Source organism: Schistocerca cancellata, chromosome 4 (genome assembly GCF_023864275.1).
Source record: "Schistocerca cancellata isolate TAMUIC-IGC-003103 chromosome 4, iqSchCanc2.1, whole genome shotgun sequence".
Lineage (NCBI taxonomy): Eukaryota > Metazoa > Arthropoda > Insecta > Orthoptera > Acrididae > Schistocerca > Schistocerca cancellata.
This window is the reverse complement of record NC_064629.1, coordinates 874,289,781-874,317,249: the sequence shown is the minus strand read 5'-3', so window position 1 is coordinate 874,317,249 and position 27,469 is coordinate 874,289,781. Positions and strand designations below refer to the sequence as shown.

Genomic DNA, 27,469 nt, shown 5'->3' with positions numbered 1-27,469 from the left:
CCACCATTGGGCTCCTGTGATCCATCGTAGGCATCTGCTTTGTTCAACTAAGAGTCGCAAGTAGCAACTAGAAAGCGCGGTCAACAGTGCCATCTGTGGGTCAAAGTTCGTACTACGCCCATCTCTGCGATACACTATTGAGTCCAACTGCGATTTCCGTGACAAGTCGCAACTAAGAGTCGCAAGTAGCAACTAAAAAGCGCAGTTAGCACTGCCATCTGTTGAGCAAAGTTCATACTACGCTACTCGCTACCGAGTCAAACTGCGATTTCTGTGACAAATCGCAACTAAGAGTCGCAAGTAGCAACTAAAAAGCGCAGTTAACATACTTTTCCTAGTGTCATCTGTTGACCGACGTACGTACTTCGTTATGAGAGCCTTGTGCATCAGTTATGGTTGGTCAAATACTGCTGTGACTCTGAATATATTATATTAATAAGAAACAACATTGCCTTTTTCTCCCGAAAATATCAAATAACGTAACAAATGTGTTTGATTCTGCTTCCAATATGACAGTTTTGGTTAATACTCCACATGCCTACAGGACTTTGCAATGTTAACACAGCAGAACTCAGACATCTGTATAAGTGTAGAGAAATGAAAACAGTCATATGAATGCCTCACTTTTGTTCCGACACAGTTCAAGACTCAGGAGAAAAGTTTTACACCTGGTGTTCTACATGGCAACTTCACACACAAGAACTTTTTGCCGACACTACTACCACCTACATAAATAAGCTTTTCCTGTGTTACTTTCAAGTAATGCACTTAAGCTATTCCTGATTTAACTGTAAGATCTGTACTTCCCACTTTCATACCAACAGCCTCAAAATACATATTGTAGACTTCGGGATAAGTTACAGATCAGTGTCACACCAAGATTGTGGAGAAAGGGGGGGGGGGGGGGGTAGCATGTCACTCTCCAACAAGTGTTTACCAATAAGTAAGTGGCGGAAAATTATGGGTATAGGACGGCTTAAACATGTGGAAAATGAGATTTTTATTATTCACTCACTGTATTTGACATTTATTATTCCTTTAAAATCGCACAACAACTTCAATAAAACACAGTTTAATCATTCACACACTTATTTCACAATTATTTCACTTTTAAACTGCAAATCCTCTAAGAGCTGTCTTGAATCTTCACGAGTCTCTCTCAAAAACAGCCTTGATGTGGATAGATACGTACAGCAACCAGTAATCAGAGTCAGAACTGTGTCTGCAAAAACACAAGGATTATTAAACAATTTTTGCTGTCATTAACTACTAGCAATATAATTGACAGAGTAGATTGCTAATATTTGCTATAATGAATATCACAATTGCAAGAACGATCTCACTGAAGTAATTAAGTCCATCGAAACGCTTAGAAACTAACCTCTCGTCTGACGAAAACGGTCTAAGGACGCAGTGACAATTTCTTCAGATCTGTTGACAATGATATTTTGAGTTATCACTTTACTGAGTGACTGAAATGTAGTTCAGGTACCTGTGAACATAACAATATGTTAGAATTCATTTTCTAAATACGAACTATTACGGTACTGTACGGCTACTTACATATTAATTACACTATTAATATTTTCACAGTTGTTTCTTTAATACAAAATTAAAGCCAACGGAAGAAAAAACGTAAAACATACTTACCAATGACAGGTTTGTTGAGATGCAATTTTCTGTGTTGACAGATGTAACTTTTTCATACGGTGGTAAGTCGCAGAAATCGCAGGAATCACAGAAATCGCAGAAGTGGCAGAAGTCACAGAAATCGCAGAAGAGCAGAAATCGCAGAAGTAGCAGAAGTCACAGAAATCGCAGAAATCGCGGAAGTAGCAGAAATCGCAGAAATAGCAGTGGCGGAGGGATACATGACCTATGTTCCTTAACTGCGACTCTTAACTGCGACAAATCACAGTTAAGAATAACAGATACTGAAAAGTAGCATTCACAGAAATCACTGATATCGGAAAATGGCAGTTTAGCCCATCACTATTTCGGAGATATAAATTTTTACCTAAAACAACGATAACCACTGTGAAACCGATTTAGGGAAAATGATGTATTCCTCTAAAATATCAATTGAAACCACAACCAAGAGAATAGGTTAATATAATCTAATTTTCCGGAATTTTCTTTTGTTTCATTACCACAGATTTCTGACGTAATTAAAAGTACTTTAGAAAACATTATTTCATCGTGGTTTGGTTGTGTGAGTGTTTTGCAGAGTCTGAGAGAGTAAATGGAGGACATATGTAAATTGAGAATGTGATAATTTATTAAAATTATGTAAATGTATGCGTGAGGAAGTTGTTGTGCAACAGGGGACTTTTCGACGTATGTCCAAGTTAGTCAGAAGGGGAAGTGAGTATTAAATTTATTAGTAATTTATTTTGTGAAAGAAATCGTATTTTGTCTCCGTTAAATTTTATTTACTTTCGGAATTACGAGAGTTCTAGTCTAATTTACTTGTGGTAATCTAATTGGCTGACATTAGAAATACCGCGAGTATACAAGTGCTCGAGATGGTCTGATTGGCTGCTTAACATACTAGCCAATTGGAGGATTTCAGTATTTCCCGTGTGTTTTGAGTAGGGCTCTGTGCCTCAGATTAATGAGTCGAGAGATTCGCTTGGGAGCCGTCTTCTGATAAACACCTATGTTAAACAGCACTTATCAGATTTGTACCAAAATGAAGAAATTCATGCGTTTGACTGGTTCTCGTGTCATTGACGAAAAGCGACTGCGGTGTTGAGTATTCTGTGAAAGTTTGACCTTCATGAGCGACTTAATTTACGAGATATTCGTCGATAAACACCGCGTGGGGTGTCTCGTGCAGATAACGAGACATCATGGCGAGCACTTCTTTACAACAAGCCGACTGAATGTGTTAACCCGCAAGTAGTCGTGGGTCAGTGACTACGACGTTCAAAATATCGGGTCAGGCTGCTTTCGGTTGTGAATTTCTAACGGAGACAGTCAGAAACATTGCATAATTGATGTCGGGATATTATACTGGTGTTAAAATTAAAGCAACAAACCGCTATTTCCCCGTCATGTGTCTAATTCAGGATATCATCATACAAACTGTCAACAGATGTCAGTCCGATCGTGTTCTGCTCGGAAGATGGCATCCCAGTCAACGGACGTCCACGCCAACGACGATGTCAGGGCACCTATCAAATGTGCCCGGTAGTCCCACATCCTGGAAGCAGGACAGTGGCAAACTGATGTGACCTAATGGCTTAATTAGGATCTTTCTGTTGTTTCTCGGACGTGGCGACAGTTTATAGAGACCGAAACTGTACCCCGAAGACCAGAGCACGGCCGAACATGCGTGACATCAGAAAGAGAGGACCGTTGTTTGACTGTAAGGGAACGACAGTACCGAATATTACTGCTCAGCAGCTGGCATCTGACATCGCAGTATCATCCGGGTGTGTTGTACCGACGCAAACGGTGTGCAGAAGGATTCAGCAGAATGGCCTTTATTGTTGTTGACCTGCTGTATGTGTACCTCTGATACGTCTTCGCAAAAGAAAACATCTAGATTGGATCTCATCGGATTAGGTAAGGACGGGGAGGGAAGTCGGCTGTGTCCTTTCAAAGGAACCATCCCGGCATGTGCCTGGAGCGATTTAGGGAAATCACGGTAAACCTGAATCAGGATGGCCGGACGCGGATGGAGCCATCGTCCTCCCGAATGCGAGTCCAGTGTGCTAACCACTACGTCACCTGCCTCAGTGGAACATTTAGAGTGGAGTCGTGAACATGTCACCTGGACGGATGAAAAGTGGGCCAACGTTCTTTTCACATATGAGTCCCAATTTGGTCTGGAGAGTGATTCTCGAGGGATTCACATCTGGAGGTAACGTGGAACACAATTTCGGGATTCAAACATTGTGGAAAGAGGCCAGTTTTGAGGAGAATCCGTTATGATATGGGCGGGGATTATTGTGAGCACTCGAACACCTTTTCATAAAATTGTATGGGTGTATCGGCAAGGGTTACCTGCTGTCGGGTATCGTGACGATATCTTGGGGCCTCAAGTGCGGTTGTTGCACGGTGTTGTGGGCCTATGCAGTGTAGTGGACCCAGACTTCATATTGATTTGCGACAATGCTCGACCGCACAGAGCACATGTGGTTGATGTTTTCTTGGAAACAGAGAAGATATGGCATGCATGGCGTGAGCTGTCCGCTCTCTCGGTATGAATCCCACGGAGGATGTCTGGGATGCACTAGGGAGGCGGATTGCATCACGTCAGCATCCACCAACCACTATCCAAGACTTGCGAGCAGATGTGCAGGAAGAATGTGCGTTATTGCCTGAGTATGAGATGGATGACATCATCCACAACATTTCCGCTCGTTGGCCTGTTTTGCACATCCCATACTGAGCATATTAACCAGTTGCAAGAACGTGTCTGCAAATCCGTTAAGTTGGAAGAAAACGAAGAACATTTTTTTCTACCGTTATGCATGTTGCACTTGTTTACGTTTTGTGTTCTTTGCATTGGTCTCCCACAAGTCCAACCCCTCGTCCAAGTCGTGGTAGATGGGCAACGGCATGAAGTAGGGGATTGCCTGAAGGAGCGAGGTACAGTGGGGACTGTGTGTGCCCTGGGACCGCTACAGTGGCTGTGAAGGAACCCTGAAAAGTGACGGCTAAGGGGGCTCTGTTGAAGCTACGATAGGCCCACCAAGCCAGTTGTGGATTATGATTTCTGCTTTCAAAAATAGAACGGGCCTCGGAAAGGATGGATTTAATCGACAACGAACTGGCTATAAACAAGGACTAAGATTTGGAACATTAAATATACAAACATTGACTGCAAAGGTGGAGGAGATGATACACATGATGGAAAGAAGGAAGTTAGACATATTGGAGTTAACTGAAACGAGATGGAAAGGAGAAGGAAGGAGAGAACTGAGGAAAGGCTACTGATCGTATTGGAGTGGATATGAGGAGGGAAGGAGAAATGGAGTCGGAGTAGTAGTAAGAGATGGATTTAAAGAGGAAGTGAAGAGAATAAGTCATAGGATGATGAAGACCAAAATATCACTCAAGGGGACGACCATAAAGGTAATACAAGTGTACGCGCCGGAGGTGGGTTGCACTTCTGAGGAGAAGCAAGAGTTTGAAGAGTAAATGCAGATGCAGATGGGAAGGACGAATATGATAGTAATGGGAGATTTAAACGTGCACGTTGGAAGAGAAAGACAAGGCTGCGAAAGTGTGCTTGGACCAGAGGGTTGGGGCTGCCGAAATGAGGCAGGTGAAAGACTGTTGGAGTTCTGTCAAAAGAACGCTCGTTGGGAACTCTTGGTTCAGGAAAAGGGATAGCCACAAGATTACCTGGTACAGTCAAGACTTAAAGAAAAAGTCGATAGTTGACTACTTCCTGTACGATAGTGAGATAATAGGAACATCACCGACATTAAGATTATACCATCACTGGCCTTCGATAGCGACCACCGTTTGCTGGTAATGAACCTGAGAGGGACTAAGGATAACAGAGGAGCAGAAAACCAGGAAAGACGTATGAGGGTATGGAAGTTGAAGGAGTAAGAAAGCAGGCTAAAGTACTTACAATTAGTAAAGGAAAGCATCCCAAAGGATGACCCAAAAACGGTAGAAGAGGAATGGGGTAGATTCAAGGGAACATTAGCAAGTGCGGCGGGAGCAATATGTGGGAGGACAAGCAACAAAAAGAGAGGGAAAGAAATACCCTAGTGGAATGATAAAACAAAGGATATATTACAGACGAAGAATAGAGCCTTTAGAGAATGGTTCCAGAAGAGAACAGTAGAGATAAGAGAAGAGTATCAGGCAAGAAAAAAAGAAGCAAAAAGAGTGGTGGCGGAGGAAAAAGGAAAGTTGATGGAACAGTGGACCAGAATGATGGAGGAGGATAGTGAAGGTTCAAGAAGGTGTTATATGGGATGATTAAAAGTAAGAGAAAAAACAGTACGACGGATTATGCTCGAATGGTGAACAAAAGTGGACAAGACGTAGAGAATAAGGAGGAAGTCAAGAATATGTGGGAGGAGTACTTTGAAGAACTCCTGAACCCGAATGGATGCATGCATGAGGAGGAACAAGCCGAGGAAGAAAAAGAGAGGAACAGCAAATAGAAAAAGACCTTACATGGGGAGAAGTGGAAGAGACATTGGGCAAGATGAAGGGAGGCAAGTCACCAGGTCTAGATGAGCTAAGTGTAGAGATGGTGTGAGCAGCAGGAGAGGTGGGGATGCAATGGCTATATTGAGTAATGAAAATTGTGTGGAGACAGAAGATGATATCAGAAGACTGGAAGAAGGGAATAACTGTCTCGATCTTTAAGAAGGGAAATAGAAAAGAGTGCAAGAACTATCGGGGGATAGCACCGGTGAGTCATTGTGCAAAGATTTTTGAGAAAATTTTGGAAGCACGAATTTGGGTAAAATTGGAAGGAAGAATGAGAGAAGAGCAACATGGCTTCAGAAAAGTAAGTTCCACGGTGGATCTTACTTTTGCTATAAGACAAGTGTAGGAACACCACTATGAATATGGAATAGATCTACTAATGACCTTCGTGGAGATCGAAAAAGCGTATGATAGTTTATGTAGAAGCACAGTGTGGAAAGCCCTGGAGAACAGAGGAGTAGCAAAACAGATTATTTGGAGGATAAGGTTCAAATGGTTCAAATGGCTCTGAGCACTATGCGACTTAACTTCTGAGGTCATCAGTCGCCTAGAACTTAGAACTAATTAAACCTAACTAACCTAAGGACATCACACACATCCATGCCCAAGGCAGGACTCGAACCTGCGACCGTAGCGGCCGCTCGGCTCCAGACTGTAGCGCCTAGAACCGCACGGCCACTCCGACCGGCGGAGGATAAGGGAAATGTACCATGGAAGTGTGAGCTATGTGAAATTGGGAGGGGAGAGATCAGCTTGGACTGAACAGAAGAATGGCTTGAGGCAGGAAAGTGAACTTTCACCATTACTCTTCATTGTAGTGATGGATGTTATAATGAGTACAGTAGCACAAGTAATTGGTGAAAGGAAGATGAAAGCTGTGGTGTTTTCAGATGATCTGATGATTTGGGGGAATAAGGAGGAGGAAGTACAAGAGCAGTTGGACGTATGGGAACGAGCAGTACAAGAGTATGGGATGAAATTTAGTATAAGTAAGAATGAGATGATTATCACAACAAGAAAGAAGGAGAGAGGAACAACTGGAATAACAATTGGTGGGGAATAATTGAGGAGAGTGGAGAGTTTCAAGTGCCTAGGAAGTCTGATACAGGAAGATGGGAAGAACGACAGAGAAATAAACTGGTGGAGGAGAAAAGCAGAAGCTTTTCGGTAGAGTGTCAGAAGCCTGATATGGAGCAAAGATGTACCCCAAATCAGTAAAAAGGTTATATACCGATCATACTATGTCTCGATCCTGACATATGCATCAGAAGCCTGGGTTATGAAAGGAAGAGAGAAAAGCAAAGTACAAGCTAGCGAGACGAAATTCTTGAGAAACAGTATTGGAGTGACAAAGATAGACAGGTTAAGAAATGAGAGGATTAGAGAGTTAATGAAGGTGGAACCATTACATGAGCAGATAGAGAAATCAAGGCTGAGATGGTATGGACAAGCCGGCCGGAGTGGCCGTGCGGTTCTGGGCGCTACAGTCTGGACCCGAGCGACCGCTCCGGTCGCAGGTTCGAATCCTACCTCGAGCATGGATGTGTGTGATGTCCTTAGGTTAGTTAGGTTTAATTAGTTCTAAGTTCTAGGCGACTGATGACCTCAGAAGTTAAGTCACATAGTGCTCAGAGCCATTTGGTATGGACACGTTAAGAGAATGGAGGAGAAGAGGATACCCAGGAGGAAACACGAGACGGAACTGGAAAGAAAGAGACCAAGAGGAAGTCCGAGAGACAGATGGCTGAAAGGAGTAGAGGAATGCGTCCAGAAGAAAGGATAAGACTGGACCAAGGTGAAGACGGAGAGATGGTGGCAAGACATAAGACAATGGAGAGGCCTATGTTCCATACAGACCCGCCCAGAGGCTGGAAACTGTCCAAGATGATGATGATGACGTTGGTTCTACTTTACTGTTACCTGTTTATACTGTTTTTTTGGCAAAATAAAAGCAGCGTTGCAAAAGTTCCATTTGTTGCTTTAATTTTGGTCACCAGTGTAAATACGGGCCTGATAGCCATTTTCGTTGTTTTGAACACAATAAAACAATTTCAAGGAAATCTTGACATTTTGACAAACGACTCACGCTAGTATCCCGAATGTTCAATAATTTAACAAACATTCAGCTACTGCCCATGGACTGGAGTTATGTGGCCTTTGCGTGTAGGTATTTAGTCAAATTTTCGTCAACGTTGCTTTTGTAGGCCAAACCAGTATCTGTTATCGCAGAGTGAAGGGGCAGACAGCCTGAAACTTATCCAGATAGGTGGAATGATTGTTTAAAGGATCGTGAGTGGCCAACCCTCCCCGCCGCAGGCTGCCAACAATATGTTGCTAATATACTGTATAAGAAAAATCTTTGGTTACTTTTTGGAACAGATCATCTATTGTGACAGGTATTATGGATGTTTCTCCCATATTTACGAATATTTACTGAATGCAGCTACAGTCTCATAAAAAATATAAAAGCACTGAAATGCTGAATTTTATTTGTTTCAACACTTTCCTGCATGAGCGACTGACGTGATTGACTGTGTTCAGTGCATTTTCCTTCTCTCTCTCTCTCTCTCTCTCTCTCTCTCTCTCTCTCCCTCCCTCCATCCCTCCCACTCGGCTCTCCCCCCCCCCCCCCCCCCCCCCATGCCCCCCCGCTACACACACACATTAATTCAGAGACCATACAACAGTTGACTTGGTTCCTTATTCCTTTGGTTTTGGGTGACTTTTGTTATAGGTGTTTTCATTGGGTATTATACTTATCATCTTGTTCCCAGCGAAATGCATCTGTGGTGTTATGTTAATGCTTACTAAAAAAACAGCAGTCATTATAATAGTGGTACGGCACAAAGCAGACGTGTAAAATATTACTCAGAATTTCGACAAATTATACTTTATTCACTCATACATAAAAATAAGCTTACAGGCTGAGGTGTACTGGTATATAAACTAGGGCCTTCTGCTTCCTAACGTTCCTTTAGGGGAAAAAATCCAGTACTTCTGCGACTGGCCAAATGTAGAAACATCCACTAAAGTCTCTGGAAGCATCTTGTTCAAGGATTCTGGTAGAAATGATATCAGAACCGAAGTAATAAGCATAATGGTTCCAAGTATCCCAAACATGTACCGAGATTCAATTTCTGCTCCCTGAGAAAGAAAAATTGAAGTTACGTTATGTTAAGATACAGTTCTGCAAGACTTATACTTGAAAGGATCAAACAAGAGTATGTAAAATATACGCTGAAGCGCCAAAGAAACCGATATAGGTATGCGTATTCAAATACAGAGATATGTAAACAGGCAGAATACGGAGCAGTGGTCGGCAGCTTCTATATAAGAAAACAAGTGCCTGGCGCAGTTGTTAGATCGGTTGCTGCTGCTACAATGGCAGGTTATCAGGATTTAAATGAGTTTGAACGTGGTGTTCAGTCGGCGCAAGAGCGATGGGACACAGCATCTCCGAGGTAGCGAAAGTAGAGATGAAGTGGGGATTTTCCCGTACGACGATCCAGTAAAACATCAAATCTCCGACATCGCTGCAGCCGGAAATAGATCCTGCAAGAACGGGACCGACGACGACTGAAGAGAATCGTTCAACTTGACGGAAGTGCAACCCATCCGTAAATTGCTTCTGATTTCAATTCTGGGCCATTAACAAGTGTCAGCGTGCGAACCATTCAACGAAACATCATCGACATGGGCTTTCGGAGCCGAATGCCAATTCGTGTACTCTTGATGACTGCACGACACAACGCCTTACGCCTCGCCTGGACCCGTCAACACCGACGTTGGACTGTTGATGACTGGAAAAATATTGCCTCGTAGAATGAGTCTCGTTTCAAATTGTATCGAGCGGATGGACGTGTACGGGTATCGACACAACCTCATGAATACATGGAACCTGCGAGTCAGCAGGGGACGGTTCAAGCTGGTGGAGGCTCTGTAATGGTGTGGGGTGAGTGCAGTTGGAGTGATATGGGACCCATGACACGTCTAGATCCGACTCTGACAGGTGACACGTACGTAAGGATCCTGTCTGATCGCCTGCATCCATTCATGTCCATTGTGCATTCCGATGGACTTGGGCAACTCCAGCATGACAACGCGACATCCCACACGTCCAGAATTGCTACAGAGTGGCTCCAGGAACACTCTTCTGAGTTTAAACACGTACGCTGGCCACCAAACTCCCCAGACGTGAACATGATTGAGCATATTTGGGATGCCTTGCAACGTGCTGTTCAGAAGAGATCGCCACCCCCTCGTACTCTTTTGGATTTATGGGCAGCCCTGAAAGATTCATGGTGTCAGTTCCCTCCAGCACTACTTCGGACATTAGTCGAGACCCTGCCACGTCGTGTTGCGGCACTGTTACGTGCTTGCGATGGCCCTACACGATATTACGCAGGTGTAGCAGTTTCTTTGGCTCTTCAGTGTATACAGGGCTATTACAAATGATTAAAGCGATTTCATAAATTCGCTGTAGCTCCATTCATTGACATATGGTCACGACACACTACAGATAGATAGAAAAACTCATAAAGTTTTTTTCGACTGAAGCCGCACTTCAGGTTTCTGCCGCCAGAGCGCTCGAGAGCGCAGTGAGACAAAATGGCGATAGGAGCCGAGAAAGCGTATGTCGTGCTTGAAATGCACTCATATCAGTCAGTCATAACAGTGCAACGACACTTCAGGACGAAGTTCAACAAAGATCCACCAACTGCTAACTCCATTCGGCGATGGTATGCGCAGTTTAAAGCTTCTGGATGCCTCTGTAAGGGGAAATCAACGGGTCGGCCTCCAGTGAGCGAAGAAACGGTTGAACGCGTGCGGGCAAGTTTCACGCATAGTGATGTGAAAGATTCAGTGTTTAAACCTCCTCTACCAAGAAACGTGCCAGAACTGCGAGCTCGCATCAACAATGCTTTCGAACTCATTGATGGGGACATGCTGCGCTGAGTGTGAGAGGAACTTGATTATCGGCTTGATGTCTGCCGAATCACTAAAGGGGCACATATCGAACATTTGTGAATGCCTAAAAAAACTTTTTGAGTTTTTGTATGTGTGTGCAAAGCATTGTGAAAATATCTCAAATAATAAAGTTATTGTAGAGCTGTGAAATCGCTTCAATCATTTGTAATAACCCTGTATATAATGAAAAAATAAAATAAAAATACATTTAATTTTAACTCAAAAGCATAGCTAACATAAAAATCAACTAATTTTGGACACTTCTGGTAGAAGCTGATGGGTTTATAGGTATGGTACGTAAACATGTGACCACTACATTTCTAATACCGTACTTGAAGATTTTATCATTAATATCCCATATGACAGTCTGTCTAAGCAAATATTTTATAGATTACATCGTGATCTATGGTTATAAAGAGCTACTAGAACTTGTGTCCACTAGAGCCACTAATAGTCACAACAGTTCAATAGATCCTGTTATAATGTATAAAATGCAGTAAAATTTTGCAAAATAATGTTTTATAGAATTAATAATATTTTAGCCAAATACAAAATACTCTCTCGTATTTATTTAGTCGTACTAAGCGAAATGAGTAAAGCCACCTATTGAAAAAAATGCCTATGTACTTACAGTTGTTATGATCCATAGCAAGACAAGCATTGAAGAAGGCAAATACAACACTTGTCAGTTTCTGGTACTGTGAACAAGCACATCACATTTCATGTGAAGTATCTCCTGATTTTCTGTAGCATATATATCAATAAGGGCTATGGGCTGTCGTTATGCTGAGACATTTAAAGTATAAAAATAAAAAGTTACAGTATAAAACACAGTTTATTTATTTTTCTGTGGGAGACAATTCGTTCCAGCTATACTAACCATCATCAGACAAAAATTGCGGACCACTGAGGACCCCAAACTAGGAACCACTGTGCAATTCTATACGATGTCTGTCACCAGCAGTCAGTAATTTTACTAGTTTCAGTAATTTTTCATACTGGCGTGAATGTAAACCACACTCAAATATAAGCTGCACCCTTTATTTTGAAAGAGGGATGGAGGTGGGTGTGGAAGACAGAAACTCAGTGGAGAAAATTTTACATCACAGTACCCCCTTAAATTTGCATGACTACTCTACAATTCTCACTGAAGTACGTGGCAAAGGGTTCATCAAATCACCTTCAGATTACTTTTCCAGTTTTATTCTCGAACAACGAGTAGGAAAAACGAACACTTAAATCTTCCTTTTACTGATTATAACTTTGTTATAGTTTAAGTGTGTTGTAGTGCTTATTAGTTTACTGTAAGAGTAGCACCATAGGTAACAAATGTGAATGTTACCGTAGGTTGATTGGTATGGGAGAAAGATTTTAGGATTGTAAGTTGTGTTTCACTGGCGACAATGCAGCGGGGAAGTAACAAAAAGTGTAAGATGAGCCATATCCATGGAGTTCTGGATTATGTAGTCGAGACAAGAAAATCGTGGAACAGGGGAGAAAGATTTGTGTCCTCCAAGCAAAAATAGAACTAGCATGTTTGAATTAGATACGTTAAAAGGTGAGCTGGGAGTAGGTGACAAGTAATGGGCAAAAAGAGAACACCTCATAAATCACACTTCAAATTCCGATTAGCAATCAGTTTGACTTGTTACCTGAAACAGAGAAAGAGCCTCAACCACTATCTGAGCTTAATAGGGAGCAGCAGATTCGTAGGAATGACTTTAAGGTTAGGTCGGTAGAAGAGTCACGTAGAAAGAAAAGAGTCTTCGTACTAGGGAGCAGTCATGCAGAGGTATGGGCTGGCTGCTACAAGAAAAACTAGACGTAGAATACCATGTCACAAGCATTGTGAAACCTAGCGCCAAACTTAGCCAGGTGACGGAGAACATAGGAGCCTTGCATAGAGATTTTGATGGCAAAGGTAAGGTATTTACAGTAGGAAACAGTCTGGTAACAACAACAATATAGCATTAAAGGTGGCCTGGAGGAAATACGAGGGTTGTCCAGAAAGTAAGTTCCGATCTGTCGTGAAATGGACACCACAGTGAAAACTCGATGAAGCTTTACACAGATGTGTTGGGTAGTGTCTCTAGTATGACAGTTGATCTCATCAAGATGCTTTTTTCAGTTGTGAGCGCACTGTAACCGAGTAAAGGTGCCTAGAACAGCAATGTCTCCCGCCAAGTTGGAGGGCGCACTGAGAGGCTTCGCCTTAATGAATGCAGCCCACTTAACACCACTGCTACGCACTTCCTTCCTCATGGCAATTCTCAGCCGCACTCTGCAGGGGCATTGAAGACGCTCCTGCAGCCTTTTCGATGGGAAGTGTTCTATCACCCACAACACAGCCCTAATTGGCTCGTCCTTGAGTATCATCTTTGTTCACATGAAACGCTGGATACGAAGAAAACAATTGGGTGCAGGCTACGCACTATAGGACCAGTGTAGAGAATTATCGGAAAGCACAGGCGGCTGCCTTCTATGACGATGGTGTTGGAAATTTTGTATAACGCTCCGACAAATGTTTAAGCCGGAGAGGCGAATATGTAGAGAAGTATCTGGAAAGTGTAACTAACTCTTGCAAATAAAATGTTTCTGATTTTCACTGTGGTTTCCGTTTAGCTAACGACCGGAACAACCCTCGTAGAAGCGGAAACAGCACACACTCGTGGGAGGGGGCGGGGCGGGGAGAGGGGGGGGTGTTCTCCAGGGTCTGCAGTGATATGACCAGCCCTGAGTTAAAAGGCTGTTAGCGGTGTGAACAAAGAGCTGAGCGAATTGCTTTAGACTGAAACAGAGTCTCATAAGTGTGCTGTGCCTGTTACTGCGATTGGGAGATGGGGATACACTATGCATGGTCTGCACCTGAACAGCAGGGGAAGGAAAGATTAGCTACGCCCCTTGCATAAAATATAAGGGAGGCCACAAGCACACAAAGTAAAATCCCTGTGATTGCTGGAATCAAGAGGCACACTTTTTAGAATAGAGTCAGGTTACAGATAGAGAGTATCGAAAGACATTAGAACAGTGCTAGACATGTAACAGTTTGCAGAAAAATAAAATCAATTGTTTGATTAGAACATTAGATGGTTGCAAAGCAAGACAGATGAACTTATTGTATGTTTGGAACACGTCGAAAATTCTGAAGTGATAGATGTTGTGTGCCTCTCTGAACACTATGTAACCACAGGGATGGAGAAGTTAAATATCAGGGCTTATACTCTTGCGTCATTGTCGTGTAAAGTTATCATAAAAAAGGAGGAGTTTGCACCATATGTAAAAGTTAGAACAAAGTCAATAATATTGAAACAAATAGTTTTCGTATTGATCTGAACCTAGAAGCAAGTGCTTGTGAGTTGTTATTGCAGAATACTTCTCTGATAATTGTAACAGTTTACAGATTCCTTTTAGCAAAGTTTCAGCCATTTATGAGAAATCTAGATGCTTTATTGAGCTACACAAGTTCCAAGTACTTTTAACAATCACTTTCTAAATGTAGCAGCAAATACAGGAGTAAACGGTTTGGTTGAAAGAGCAAGAGAATATACTAAAAATTTCATTCCACAAACACTTAAACAGCTAGAAGTAGCACCAACATCCTTCACAGAAATTAATACAATCATAAAAATTCTAAAAAACACAAAATCTCGTATGAGGTTGAGGGAATTTAAAACAGAATTATGAAAAGTTGTTGCAACTTAATAAGTAATGTCTTTTGTGATATATACAATACATCACTGGCTCAGAGAATTTTTGAATACAGGATAAAACATGCAATTATTAAACTAGTTCATAAAAAAGGAGTCAAAACGGCCTTAAACAATTTTCGTCCAGTTCCCTTACTGACATATTTTTCCAAAATATCCGAAAATCTAATGTACTCAAGAACAGTCCGACACTTAAGTGGAAACGATTTACTTAGCACATCACAAATTGGATTCCAGAAGGGTTGCTCGACTAAGAATGCTACTTATACATTAACTAACAAAAGAGTATAAACCTTAAATTATAATATATCATCAGTTGGTATTTTATGGGCTCTTTCAAAGGTGTTTGACTGTGCAGATCACGATACTCTCTTAGAAAACTCAAGTTTTATTGAGTTGATGGGTTTACACACTGCGGGACTGAATCATGCTTAACAAACAGAGTGCAAAAAAGTAATGATGAATAATTCAGACAATGTTAGAGAGGTAGAAAATTTTAGTGACTAGGAGGAAAAAAAATTACAAGGAGACTTCCACAGAATTCAGCTTTGGGTCCACTCCTATTCCTAATACATTTGAACGACCTTCCACTTAACATTCAACAAGCAAAACTGGTACTTTTTCAGACGATTCTAACGTTATGATAAATCCCATTAGAGAGAAAGGAACAGTAGAGTTGGCCTATAATATTTTCCAAAGAATTATTAAGCGGTTTTTTGAAAATGGACTCTCCCTAAATTTTGAAGAAAACACACTACATTCTGTTCCGTATAACAAACAGAGTCATAGCAACAACTGATGTAGTAACATGATCAGGAGGCAGTAAATAGGGTACAATGCTCCAAATTTTTGAATATATGTATTGAGGAAAACTTGAACTTGAAGAAGCATATTACTGAGCTTCTAAAACAATTAAGTTCAGATACTTTTGCTCTTCGTACACTTGCTAATCTTGGAAAAAACCTATCAACCTCATCACATATGTTGCATATTTCAAATCAATAATGTCGTGCAGAATAATCTTCTGAGGTCACTCATCACTTAGAAAGAAAGTATTGATTGCACACAGACGAACAGTAAGAATGATATGTGGTGTTGACCCACGGGCGTCATAAAGGTACCTTTCCATGCAGCTAGGCATTTTAACTGTGCCGTCACAATATATACATTCGGTAATGAAATTCGTCACGAATAAACCATAACAGTACAACAGTGATGTCCATACCTACAACATTAGAGGGAAAAATGAACTTTATTATCCATTGTTTAAGCTGACTGTGGCTCATACATGAGTTCAATATGTAGTAACATGAAACATTTTTGGTCATTTGCCCCATAATATAAAATGACTGACATTTGGCAAGGCAAGTTTTAAATTTAATTTAAAATCATTTCTGTTGGACAATTTCTTCTCTTCCACTGATGAATTTATGCTTAAAAACCGACAGTTATCGGACAGGTAATACGAGGTTAACTCGGATTTTTTTTTCAATAGAATTTCCGAGTTAACCTTGTACTACCTTTCCAATAACTGTAAGTTTTTAAGCAGAAATGAGAAAGAAAACTGGTGTTCTACGGATTGGAGCGTGGAATGTCAGACTCCTTAATCAGGCAGATAGGTTAGAAAATTTAAAAAGGGAAATGGATATGTTAAAGTTAGATATAGTGGGAATTAGTGAAGTTCGGTGGCAGGAGGAACAAGACTTTTGGTCAGGTGAATACAGGGTTATAAATACAAAATCAAATAGGGGTAATGCAGGAGTAGGTTTAATAATGAATAAAAAATAGGAGTACGGGTAAGCTACTAGAAACAGCATAGTGAACGCATTATTGTGGCCAAGATAGACACGAAGCCCACGCCTACTACGGTAGTACAAGTTTATATGCCAACTAGCTCTGCAGATGACGAAGAAATTGATGAAATGTATGATGAGATAAAAGAAATTATTCAGGTAGTGAAGGGAGACGAAGATTTAATAGTCATGGGTGACTGGAATTCAAGAGTAGGAAAAGGGAGAGTAGGAAACAAAGTAAGTGAATATGGATTGGGGCTAAGAAATGAAAGAGGAAGCCGCCTGGTAGAATTTTGCGCAGAGCATAACTTAATCATAGCTAACACTTGGTTTAAGAATCATGAAAGAAGGTTGTATACATGGAAGAACCCTGGAGATACTAAAAGGTATCAGATAGATTATATAATGGTAAGACAGCGATTTAGGAACCAGGTTGTAAATTGCAAGACATTTCCAGGGGCAGATGTGGACTCTGACCACAATCTATTGGTTATGAACTGTAGATTAAAACTGAAGAAACTGCAAAAAGTTGGGAATTTAAGGAGATGGGACCTGGATAAACTGAAAGAACCAGAGGTTCTACAGAGTTTCAGGGAGAGCATAAGGGAACAATTGACAGGAATGGGGGAAAGAAATACAGTAGAAGAAGAATGGGTAGCTTTGAGGGATGAAATAGTGAAGGCAGCAGAGGATCAAATAGGTAAAAAGACGAGGGCTAGTAGAAATCCTTGGGTAACAAAAGAAATATTGAATTTAATTGATGAAAGGAGAAAATATAAAAATGCAATAAATGAAGCAGGCAAAAAGGAATACAAACATCTCAAAAATGAGATCGACAGGAAGTGCAAAATGGCTAAGCAGGGATGGCTAGAGGACAAATGTAAGGAAGTAGTGGCTTATCTCACTAGGGGTAAGATAGATGTTGCCTACAGGAAAATTAAAGAGACCTTTGGAGAAAGGAGAACCACTTGCATGAATATCAAGAGCTTTGATGGAAACCCAGTTCTAAGCAAAGAAGGGAAAGCAGAAAGGTGGAAGGAGTATATAGAGGGTCTATACAAGGGCGATGTACTTGAGGACAATATTATGAAAATGGAAGAGGATGTAGATGAAGATGAAATGGGAGATATGATACTACGTGAAGCGTTTGACAGAGCACTGAAAGACCTGAGTCGAAACAAGGCCCCCGGAGTAGACAACATTCCATTGGAACTACTGACGGCCTTGGGAGAGCCAGTCCTGACAAAACTCTACCATCTGGTGAGCAAGATGTATGAGACAGGCGAAATACCCTCAGACTTGAAGAAGAATATAATAATTCCAATCCCAAAGGAAGCAGGTGTTGACACATGTGAAAATTACCGAACAATCAGTTTAATAAGCCACAGCTGCAAAATACTAACACGAATTCTTTACAGACGAATGGAAAAAGTAGTAGAAGCCGACCTCGGGGAAGATCAGTTTGGATTCCGTAGAAATACTGGGGCACGTGAGGCAATACTGACCTTACGACTTATCTTAGAAAATAGATTAAGGAAAGTCAAACCTACGTTTCTAGCATTTGTAGACTTAGAGAAAGCTTTTGACAATGTTGACTGGAATACTCTCTTTCAAATTCTGAAGGTCGTAGGGACAAAATACAGCGAAAGGCTATTTACAATTTGTACAGAAACTAGATGGCAGTTATAAGAGTCGAGGGGCATGAAAGGGAAGCAGTGGTTGGGAAGGGGGTGAGACAGAGTTGTGGCCTCTCCCCGATGTTATTCAATCTGTATATTGAGCAAGCAGTAAAGGAAACAAAAGAAAAATTCGGAGTACGAATTAAAATCCATGGAGAAGAAATAAAAACTTTCAGGTTCACCGATAACATTGTAATTCTGTCAGAGACAGCAAAGGACTTGGAAGAGCAGTTTAACGGAATGGACTGTGTCTTGAAAGGAGGGTATAAGATGAACATCAACAAAAGCAAAACGAGGATAATGGAATGTAGTCGAATGAAGGCGTGTGATGCTGAGGGAATTAGATTAGGAAATGAGACACTTAAAGTAGTAAAGGAGTTTTGCTATTTGGGGAGCAAAATAACTGATGATGGTCGAAGTAGAGAGGATATAAAATGTAGACTGGCAATGGCAAGGAAAGCGTTTATGAAGAAGAAAAATTTGTTAACATTGAGTATAGATTTAAATGTCAGGAAGTCATTCCTGAAAGTATTTGTATGGAGTGTAGCCATGTATGGAAGTGAAACGTGGACGATAAATAGTTTAGACAAGGAGAGAATAGAAGCTTTCGAAATGTGGTGCTACAGAAGAATGCTGAAGATTAGATGGGTAGATCACATAACTAATGAGGAGGTATTGAATAGAATTGGGGAGAAGAGGAGGTAGTGGCACAACTTGACTAGAAGAAGGGATAGGTTGGTAGGACATGTTCTGAGATATCGAGGGATCTCCAATTTAGTATTGAAGGGCAGCGTGGAGGGTAAAAATCGTAGAGGGAGACCAAGAGATGAATACACTAAGCAGATTCAGAAGGATGTTGGATGCAGTAGGCATTGGGAGATGAAGAAGCTTGCACAGGATAGAGTAGCATGGAGAGCTGCATCAAACCAGTCCCAGGACTGAAGTCCACAACAACAACAACAACAGAATTTTTTTATTTGACATAATTAGACGTTGCTGTATTTTGCATACAATTTGACATCCGATTTACTTTACTATGTAATTACCGTTCAAATTTAGGCACTCGACTTAGTGTTATCCACTCAAAAAATCTTTCAATTTCGGGAATAAGTGACAGTTACTCGGGGGCTGAGTCCAGATTGTATGGCGGATGTTGAAACATTTGCCACTGAAACCGCTGTAGCAAGTCCTGCATCACTCCCGCTGCATGCGAACGTGCATTATCGTCGAGGAGGATGACTCCACTGGTTAGCACTCCGCGCTGCTTGTTATTAATGGCGAGGCGAAGTCGTTCAAACGTCTAACAATAAGCCGCTACAGTCTACTAATTTTGAAACGCCTATCTACTTGGACTTTGTGTTTCACTCCTTGTTTTGAGTCCGTCAGTCATCGCTGAGGGCTGGCCCGAGCGATATTCGTTGTGAACATTCGTCCGCCGTTAACCAAGATATACCACGTTTGAACTGATACCTCGTTCGTCACGTTTCCGTAAACCTCAGTTATCTATCTATAAACTTCGATGGGTCGGACTGCTTGCGCGTTGAAAAAGCGGATAACACTGCTTACTTCACACTTGGCGGGATCGTCATTTTTGTCACACATTTTAAAGTCGCACACCTAAGCAGTGATCAACCGTGCCGTACTGGATCGTAGCTGCCGCCAAGCTGAAGCGGATGAGTACCAAGTTCAGTGGTCGGTCAGGGGGACTGCGGTCACGTGTCAAAACAAAACGTTCTTTACGTTCCGAATGATCCTAATAATAATAATAATAATAATAATAATAATAATAATAATAATAATAATGATGATTTAAGAATAGTTGCATGAGTAGGGCTAAAAATTATGTGTTCATTATTTTTAACACTAATCGTGTATTGACATCTTGTAGACTGACACGTTCCACATCATTTCGATGAAAGGAAGTTCAAATGATCTACTGTCAAGCTTTGTGTGGGAGTTCTAATGCCTCTTATTTTATTACGTTGGTCACTTCTTCGTATTTAGGTGGGCCCCAACAAAATTATTTCGCATTCGGAACAGAAAGTTGCTGATTGAAATTTCGTGGAAAGGTCTCGTCGCAGCGTAAAACCTCTTGGTTTTAATGATTACGACTTCAGCTCGAGTATCAGATTCGTGACTCTCTCTCCTCTACTACAGATGAGGACGGAAAAGCGTAGTATAGGTAATCTCTTAAGTAGACTTTTTGAATCTTCTAAGTTTTCTGCCAATAAAACACTGTCCTTGGCTCGCTTTTCCGATAACTTTTCTATGTGATCGTTTTAATTTAACCCCTTTCTGCATGATATTCTTCTTTTAGGGAAAAATATATGTATTGGCTTTTGAGGTTACTATAATGAGGTGTTGAAAGGCATGGGATAGCTCTCAATATTGTGTCGGACCTCCTATTGCCAATCGTAGTGCGGCAATTTGACGTGGCATGTACTCAACAAGCCGTTGAAAGGCACCTGCAGAAATATTGAGCCATGTTACGTCTATAGCCGTCCATAATTGCGAAAGTGTTGTCGGTGAAGGATTTTGTGCACGAACTGACCTCACGATTACGTCCCATAAATGTTCCATGGGAGTCATGTCAGGTGATCTTGGTGGCCAAACCATTCGCTCGAATTGTCCAGAATGTTCTTCAGACTAATCGCGAACAACTGTAGCCTGGTGACATGAAATCTTTGTTTGGGAACATAAAGTCCATGAATGGCTGCAAATGTTCTCCAAGCAGCCGAAGATAAACGTTTCCAGTCAATGATCGGTTCAGTTTTTTATTTTACACGTCTAGTTACGTAGGACCAAATTGAGGAGGAAAGTTCCAAGGTCCTGCAACATGTCAGTACATGAAATTACAACATAAAAGTAGCAACAAATAAAATAAAATGTTTATGGGCCCAAAAAAGACCAGCCATAAATTTATGGAAACGCAATCAACAATATAACACAAAAATCAGCTTAATTTTTCAAGGAACTCCTCGACAGAATAGAAGGAGTGTCCCATGAGGAAACTCGTCAGTTTCGATTTGAAAGCGCGAGGATAGCTGCTAAGATTTTTGAATTCTTGTGGTAGCTTACTGAAAATGGATGCAGCAGTCTACTGCACACCTATCTGCACAAGAGTAAAGGAAGTACGATCCAAATGCAGGTAGGATTTCTGATGAGTATTAATTGAGTGAAAGCTGCTTAATCTTGGGAATAAGCTGATATTGTTAATAAGAAATGACAGTAAGGAATATATATATATATATATATATATATATATATATATATATATATATATATATATATATATATGCTAATGTCAAAATACCCAGACTCATGAACAGGGGTCGACAAGAGGTTCGCAAACTTACTTATTGCCCGAACCGCCCGTTTCTGAGCCAAAAATATCCTTTGAGAATGGTAAGACTTACCCCAAAATATAATACTATACGTGATAAGCGAATGAAAATAAGCAAGGTAGACTATTTTTCGTGTCGAACTATCACTTACTTTAGATAGTAAAAATGGCAGCATTAAGTCTTTGAAGAAGATCCTGAACGTGGGCTTCCCACGACAGTTTACAATCTATCTGAACACCTAGAAATTTGAACTGTTCAGTTTCACTAATCATATGTCCATTCTATGAAATTAAAAAATTGAGTTTTGTTGATATATGTGTTACAAAGTGTAAAAACTGAGTCTTACTGAGATTTAGCGTCAGTTTATTTTCTACAAACGATGAAGTTATGTCATGAACTGCACTATTTGAAACAGTGTCAATGTTGCACAGAACATCCTTTACTAACAAGCTAGCGTCATCAGCAAACAGAAATATTTTAGAATCACCTGTAATACTAGAATGTCTATCATCTATATAAATAAGGAACAGAAGTGGCCCAAGCGCTGAATCACTAAATTCAACTGCCCCCGCACAAAAATCAAATACCTGTTCAGTGCAGTGCCGTGATACGTCTGTGGACTCAAATGGAATATTGCTTTTTATGTACATGGCCACTCTCCAACTCCGCAAAGGACTCCTTGAAAAACAGCCAGCTAATATGCATCGTAGTAGAGTATTGTCAAATTATTTAAGTGGTGCTACGATATATCAATAATGTCAGAATCAACATCCATAAGCAGTTATTAACTTTATCTCTAATACCTTTTATAGTTTAATGAAATATGCTAATTCCTTCATCACATGGATACCTGACCACCTCTGAAGGTGATTCCTTCGTTAGAGGGACTTTCTTTAAGCAGGGATACCTATCAGCTGACTTCAATCTAAAAAAGATGCAGCTCTAACACCAGCTACTACAGGAATTTTACCATGAGTGATCTCACCAACGCCCACTAAACTGTCACCTATAAGCTTTTCCAGCCTCCCCTTTTCATACCTATTGAGGTGCAGGCCATGCCTACTGAAATCCGATCTATTCAGAGACTCAACTGGCATCACTGCAATGTGAGCCACACCATCCGCCATCAGTGCTTCTCCAGCCCCATGTTAACACGCCTAAGAACAGCATTGAGATGAGGCCGATCATGACGCTGAAACAGTTGCAATTTAGTACCATCACTTTGAGTAACTACCTCTACTAGGCCACCACTTACATCACACTTCCCGTCGTTGTCAAGACTATTCCCATCTCCACCCACAATCACTATCTGCTCCTCTTTCGTAAAATTCCTACATAACTCTTCTATGTTAACAGTCACCTGAACCAGTCCTGCACTAGGTTTTACAATTCTGATGACCTGCTACTCACTCCCCAACACTTCCTGCGGCTGCTGGCCCACACCTCTGCCATGCGAACTACCTAGCAGCAGAACCTTCTTCTTTCTGTTAGAATTTGCAGCTGACTTACAGAGTCCATAACTGCTGAGGACTGCTGCATATTTGCTACACCTACAGCTACAAGAGGCTCCTCTCCACTCAACTCTGACAGTTGGCTATACGAAAGTACAACTGTCTGAACATCTCCTCCTACTAGCTTCCTTCTTACCAACTGCGAGTTCCCATTGCCCAGCGCCCTTCACCCTCCTCGACCTATCTAGTGCCTCCTTTGCGTATTGCAACTGCACCTGAAAGGCGCAGATCTTACGCTCCTGCTCCTCCATCAACTTATTTCTGCTACGAATGCTGCATTTCCTGGAGAGGATCTCGCTAGAATGTCCACTGTCTTCCCCACTGCAGTCCCCCCGATGAAAATACTTTGAACAAATGCCACATTGTAACCCATGATAAAGCCCACACTTCTCACTCGTGGTAAACTTTTAAGAGTTACTGAGAAAAACTAAACGTCTATGTTTCCTACGTTCAGTTACAACAGTAGAACTATTTAAAGAGCTAACAATAATGATCTCGAATTTCGCTCTCTACTAAGAAAGCAACTACTTTAATACTACTAAACAACAACTAATGCGATATCACAAAAGCTTCACAAAATTTCTTATCTAAAACCAAAAATTCAAGAGACCGCTAGAACATTCAACGAAATTAAACACAGTGAACAAAAATTTTACTGAAAATTGCACTACAATGAGAAACGTCAGCTGAAAACTTTTGATAAATGACTTCAACGCACAAACAACTCTAAAGAACACAGTGGGCGAAAGTTTCCGAATGTTTATTAAACCGTTATTTCTCCAGAAACAGCACGAGACACCGTTGAAAACTACTAAATTTTATAACCGAATAACAGTGCACAATCAACTTTGTCAGGACTTACCTTTAGAACCGCTGCAGCTGACGCCGCAAATTGTAAACACACTGCTAGAATTTGGATTAACGATTAACAACTACCAAATATAATATTCGAATACAGCGTACAAACAACTTTGTCAGTAACTTAGCGTTAGATCCGATACAGCTGCAACCGCACGCCGCGAAATGTAAACACACTGCTGAGACTTCGATGAACGAAGTAAGCACACTCACGAAGAGAAAGATCGAGATGAACGAAAACCAACTAATAGGCTACTTCTAAAGCAAATATTAACACCAATAATCATTAAAATAAGTATCTGAAGTCTAAAACTTTATAGTCGCGTAAGGTAACCGAGCGGTTAGGCTAGGCGCGCACTGGCGATTTTCCGTCGCGCGATTGATTTGTCGCAAGAATGTAACACAGTGGCTCCAATAGGAGCGCGCGCACGTGCGACAAAAAAGTAGCGGCGATTTAAAAGACGCAACCGGCCCTATTTCACGCGCGACGCGATTGTCGCAGGTGTGGAATGATCCTCTGGCACTGGCATGGGCCCGCGCGCACTAGCGACGCGATTTCTCAGTCAGTCGCTCTCGCTCTGTTTTACACACAAGTTCAGTGCGCCAGCAGCATGTCTGATAACGGGAGTTGCGCTACGGATGACATTGTAAGTTGTGTTGTCGATTCAGAAAGACTAATTGCAGAAATAGAAAAGCGACCAGCTCTCTACAACAGGAAATTAAAAGAATACAGTGATCGCAATTTGAAAGAGAAACTATGGGGAGAAGTATGCTGCAGCCTAATTCGGAACTGACTGAACTGCCTGGACCAGAAAAGACTAACAAAGGTATTTCATGGTTCACTTATTTTATTCATTCATGTAGACATCACAGTTACAACAATTTAAATTTTTTCGTATTGCCAAGATACTGATCCTTGTGAAGTCACAAAGTAGTTTGCAAAATAATCCCTTATCTGCATACCACATGCATCAGCTCTTATTCCTACAGGCTCACAGCCTTGCAGGAGGCATTCGTACGACTCGTCCTCAGTTCGTACACCGTCATTTCGTCTTACGAAATTATGCAGAATACATGCTGTTGTGATTATGTTTTTGCAGTTTTCTCATGAAACAAGTTCGCCAGTTTCGACTTGCAGTAGTGATTTTCATGATGTATCTGATCAGTAATGTAAAATGGCAACAGCAATTGTTGAATGAAATGATTCTCTTGATGTATCTAATCAATAATGTAAAAGGGCAATAAAAACTGTTGAATGAAATAATGTGTGCTCACCTCAAAGTCACTGATAAGCGCTCCTCATGTGGTATACACTTCCTCTTGTTTTGTTACATTCGGTCCTACTGTCTGAAGCAGTGTATCAAAACTATTCTTACTCATTCGATAGTATTGAAAGAATTTATTTTGGTGATTTTGTAACTCTTCGTGTAATTTGTAAAACTGTCCTTTAACTAGTCTTTGACTTACAATCGGATGCACCCAGTAACGACATTTGCGCTGCTTTCTCGCTCTTCTTCGTAGTAAAAGCGCCACCAAACAAGCTGTTTCGATGAAATCCCTGCTGGTACTGAGAGTAGTTGCGATTTTCCTGCCGCTGTGTGCGCACCACAATGTACTTCCGCGACAGCGATTGTTAAGTCGCGCCGACTGAAAAATCGCCTGTGCGCGCCTAGCCTTAGCCGCCATGGTAACTCAGCGTGTTCGGTCAGAGAGCCGGTTGGCCTCTGTACTAAAAAACTGAGTGGAACAATCAACAAACGAACTTGAACGGATGTCATGTGACGTCTGTAAAGACCAAACACAACGATCAACAAAGAATAAAATGAAAAGAAAAAAAAAGCGGTCTAAGGCGCATTGTCGCGGTTCGCGTGGCGCCCCCCGTCGGAGGTTGGCATAACACCTTAGCACTATGTTAGTTTAAGTTATGTTAAGTAGTGTGTAATCTTAGGGACCGATGACCTCAGCAGTTTATTCCCATAGTCCTTACCAAAAATTTCCAAAAAATGTCTACAATTTTATACAGTATTGGAGAGCGATTTGAACTGCAGTCCAACACCAAAGATCATAGTTGGGCCACAGGACCCAGTCAGTTCCATGTAAACACAGCCATTATGAAGCCACCATCAGCTTGTACAGTTTCTTATTGCAAACTTGAGTCCATTGTTTCGTGGGGTCTGCATCACACTCGAAACGTTCCAACAGTTCATACCATCATGCCAAATGAAATTATGACACATCTTGTAACGCCGGAAATGCATATCCTCCTATTTCCATCTATTGTACTATAAATTGGTTTTCCTTATTTTTGTTACCTGAATATATGACATTTCTGTGTCTTTACATATTGTAATAGTTTTACTATTTGTATACATATATTTATGCATTTATGTCGATGTATAATTGGTTTGTTTCGTAAATATTATTAGTATTTTTACGCTGGGTCTTGCCTAGGGAAAACTGCTATCGAACGATTACATCGATAGGTCGTGTGAAGGATCAAAATGTGTAGGATCTTTGGTAGTGTTAACTCTGCCGCGTGGAGCGCTGGCAGAGGGAGGTTGGCTGGAGTAGCGAGTGGAGCAGTTGTGTTGTGTGACGCTCGGGTTTGGCAGCATGTAATTGCGCTCGACTTGCGATGATAGTTTCTGACATGGTGTCGCGGACGGGAAGCATTAGCTGGCGCACATCAAGAGCCCGTTTCGTCTGGTTACCGTGTCGAGAAGAAGGCGCATCAACATCCAGCTTCTGCAACAGCGACGGCCGACAATGAGTGACTGTCGCCACCTCCTCTATCGACAGCTTCAAACCTTCAATCAACCAACAAGGATGACTGGTAGCACGTAAAGTTTTAGAACTGTATGGCAGACCTCAGCTTTTCAAACTGTTAAATTTTTCTCACTAAATTACAGCAACTCAGCATGAACATTTGTTGCTCATTGTCCCAATTGCATTACCAAGCAGGGTCCTTTCCTTTTCCGGAATGAACCCGAGTGTCGTTGAAATTCAAATGCCAGCATTAAAGTAATATAATCGGATTTCACTGCTTTAATTTCAAAGTTCAGTTAATGTATTCATAGCTGGCTACAATATTCAGATTACACAATCACAAATTAAGAGTGCGAGTTTTGTTACCGTATTTTAGTTACCTGTGACTGCAGCTCAGCTTGGTACGTACTAAATTTTACTATTGTTAATTGTTCACAATCATTTAATTCAAGTTCAAAGTTAAATCTCTTATTTCTAAATTGCGCAGATTCAAGTAGCTTTCGAAATGATTGTTGAGGTAGTCCAAGACTAACCGTATTTTACTGAATTTCGATGTGCTTCAGAAAGAAAGCTCACTATTAACTTCAGTCACTAAATTAACTTTCGATTTTCCAGTTTTATTAATTCTTTTGCTAAATTAAGTCAGAGTGTAGC

General features: G+C 41.1%; 1 protein-coding gene and 1 long non-coding RNA gene across 4 annotated transcripts in view; both read right to left on the bottom strand.

The window, feature by feature from the left end:
- Positions 1–992: 992 nt before the first annotated feature.
- On the bottom strand, positions 993–1,780 carry LOC126185176 (uncharacterized). The gene is made up of 3 exons (XR_007536977.1): positions 1,651–1,780; positions 1,382–1,492; positions 993–1,222 (listed from the first exon to the last, which is right to left on the bottom strand). It is a non-coding gene; the product is annotated as an uncharacterized LOC126185176 (long non-coding RNA).
- Positions 1,781–9,076: 7,296 nt separating this feature from the next.
- The window catches only part of LOC126183597 (solute carrier family 22 member 7-like), a 223,462-nt gene continuing 205,069 nt past the window's right edge, over positions 9,077–27,469 (bottom strand). For all 3 annotated transcript variants that reach the window (XM_049925700.1, XM_049925701.1, XM_049925702.1), the window contains one exon: positions 9,077–9,333. In XM_049925700.1, coding sequence (XP_049781657.1) covers positions 9,136–9,333 — 198 coding nt within the window. In that variant the 3' untranslated portion in view covers positions 9,077–9,135. The remainder of the gene's footprint in view (positions 9,334–27,469) is intronic.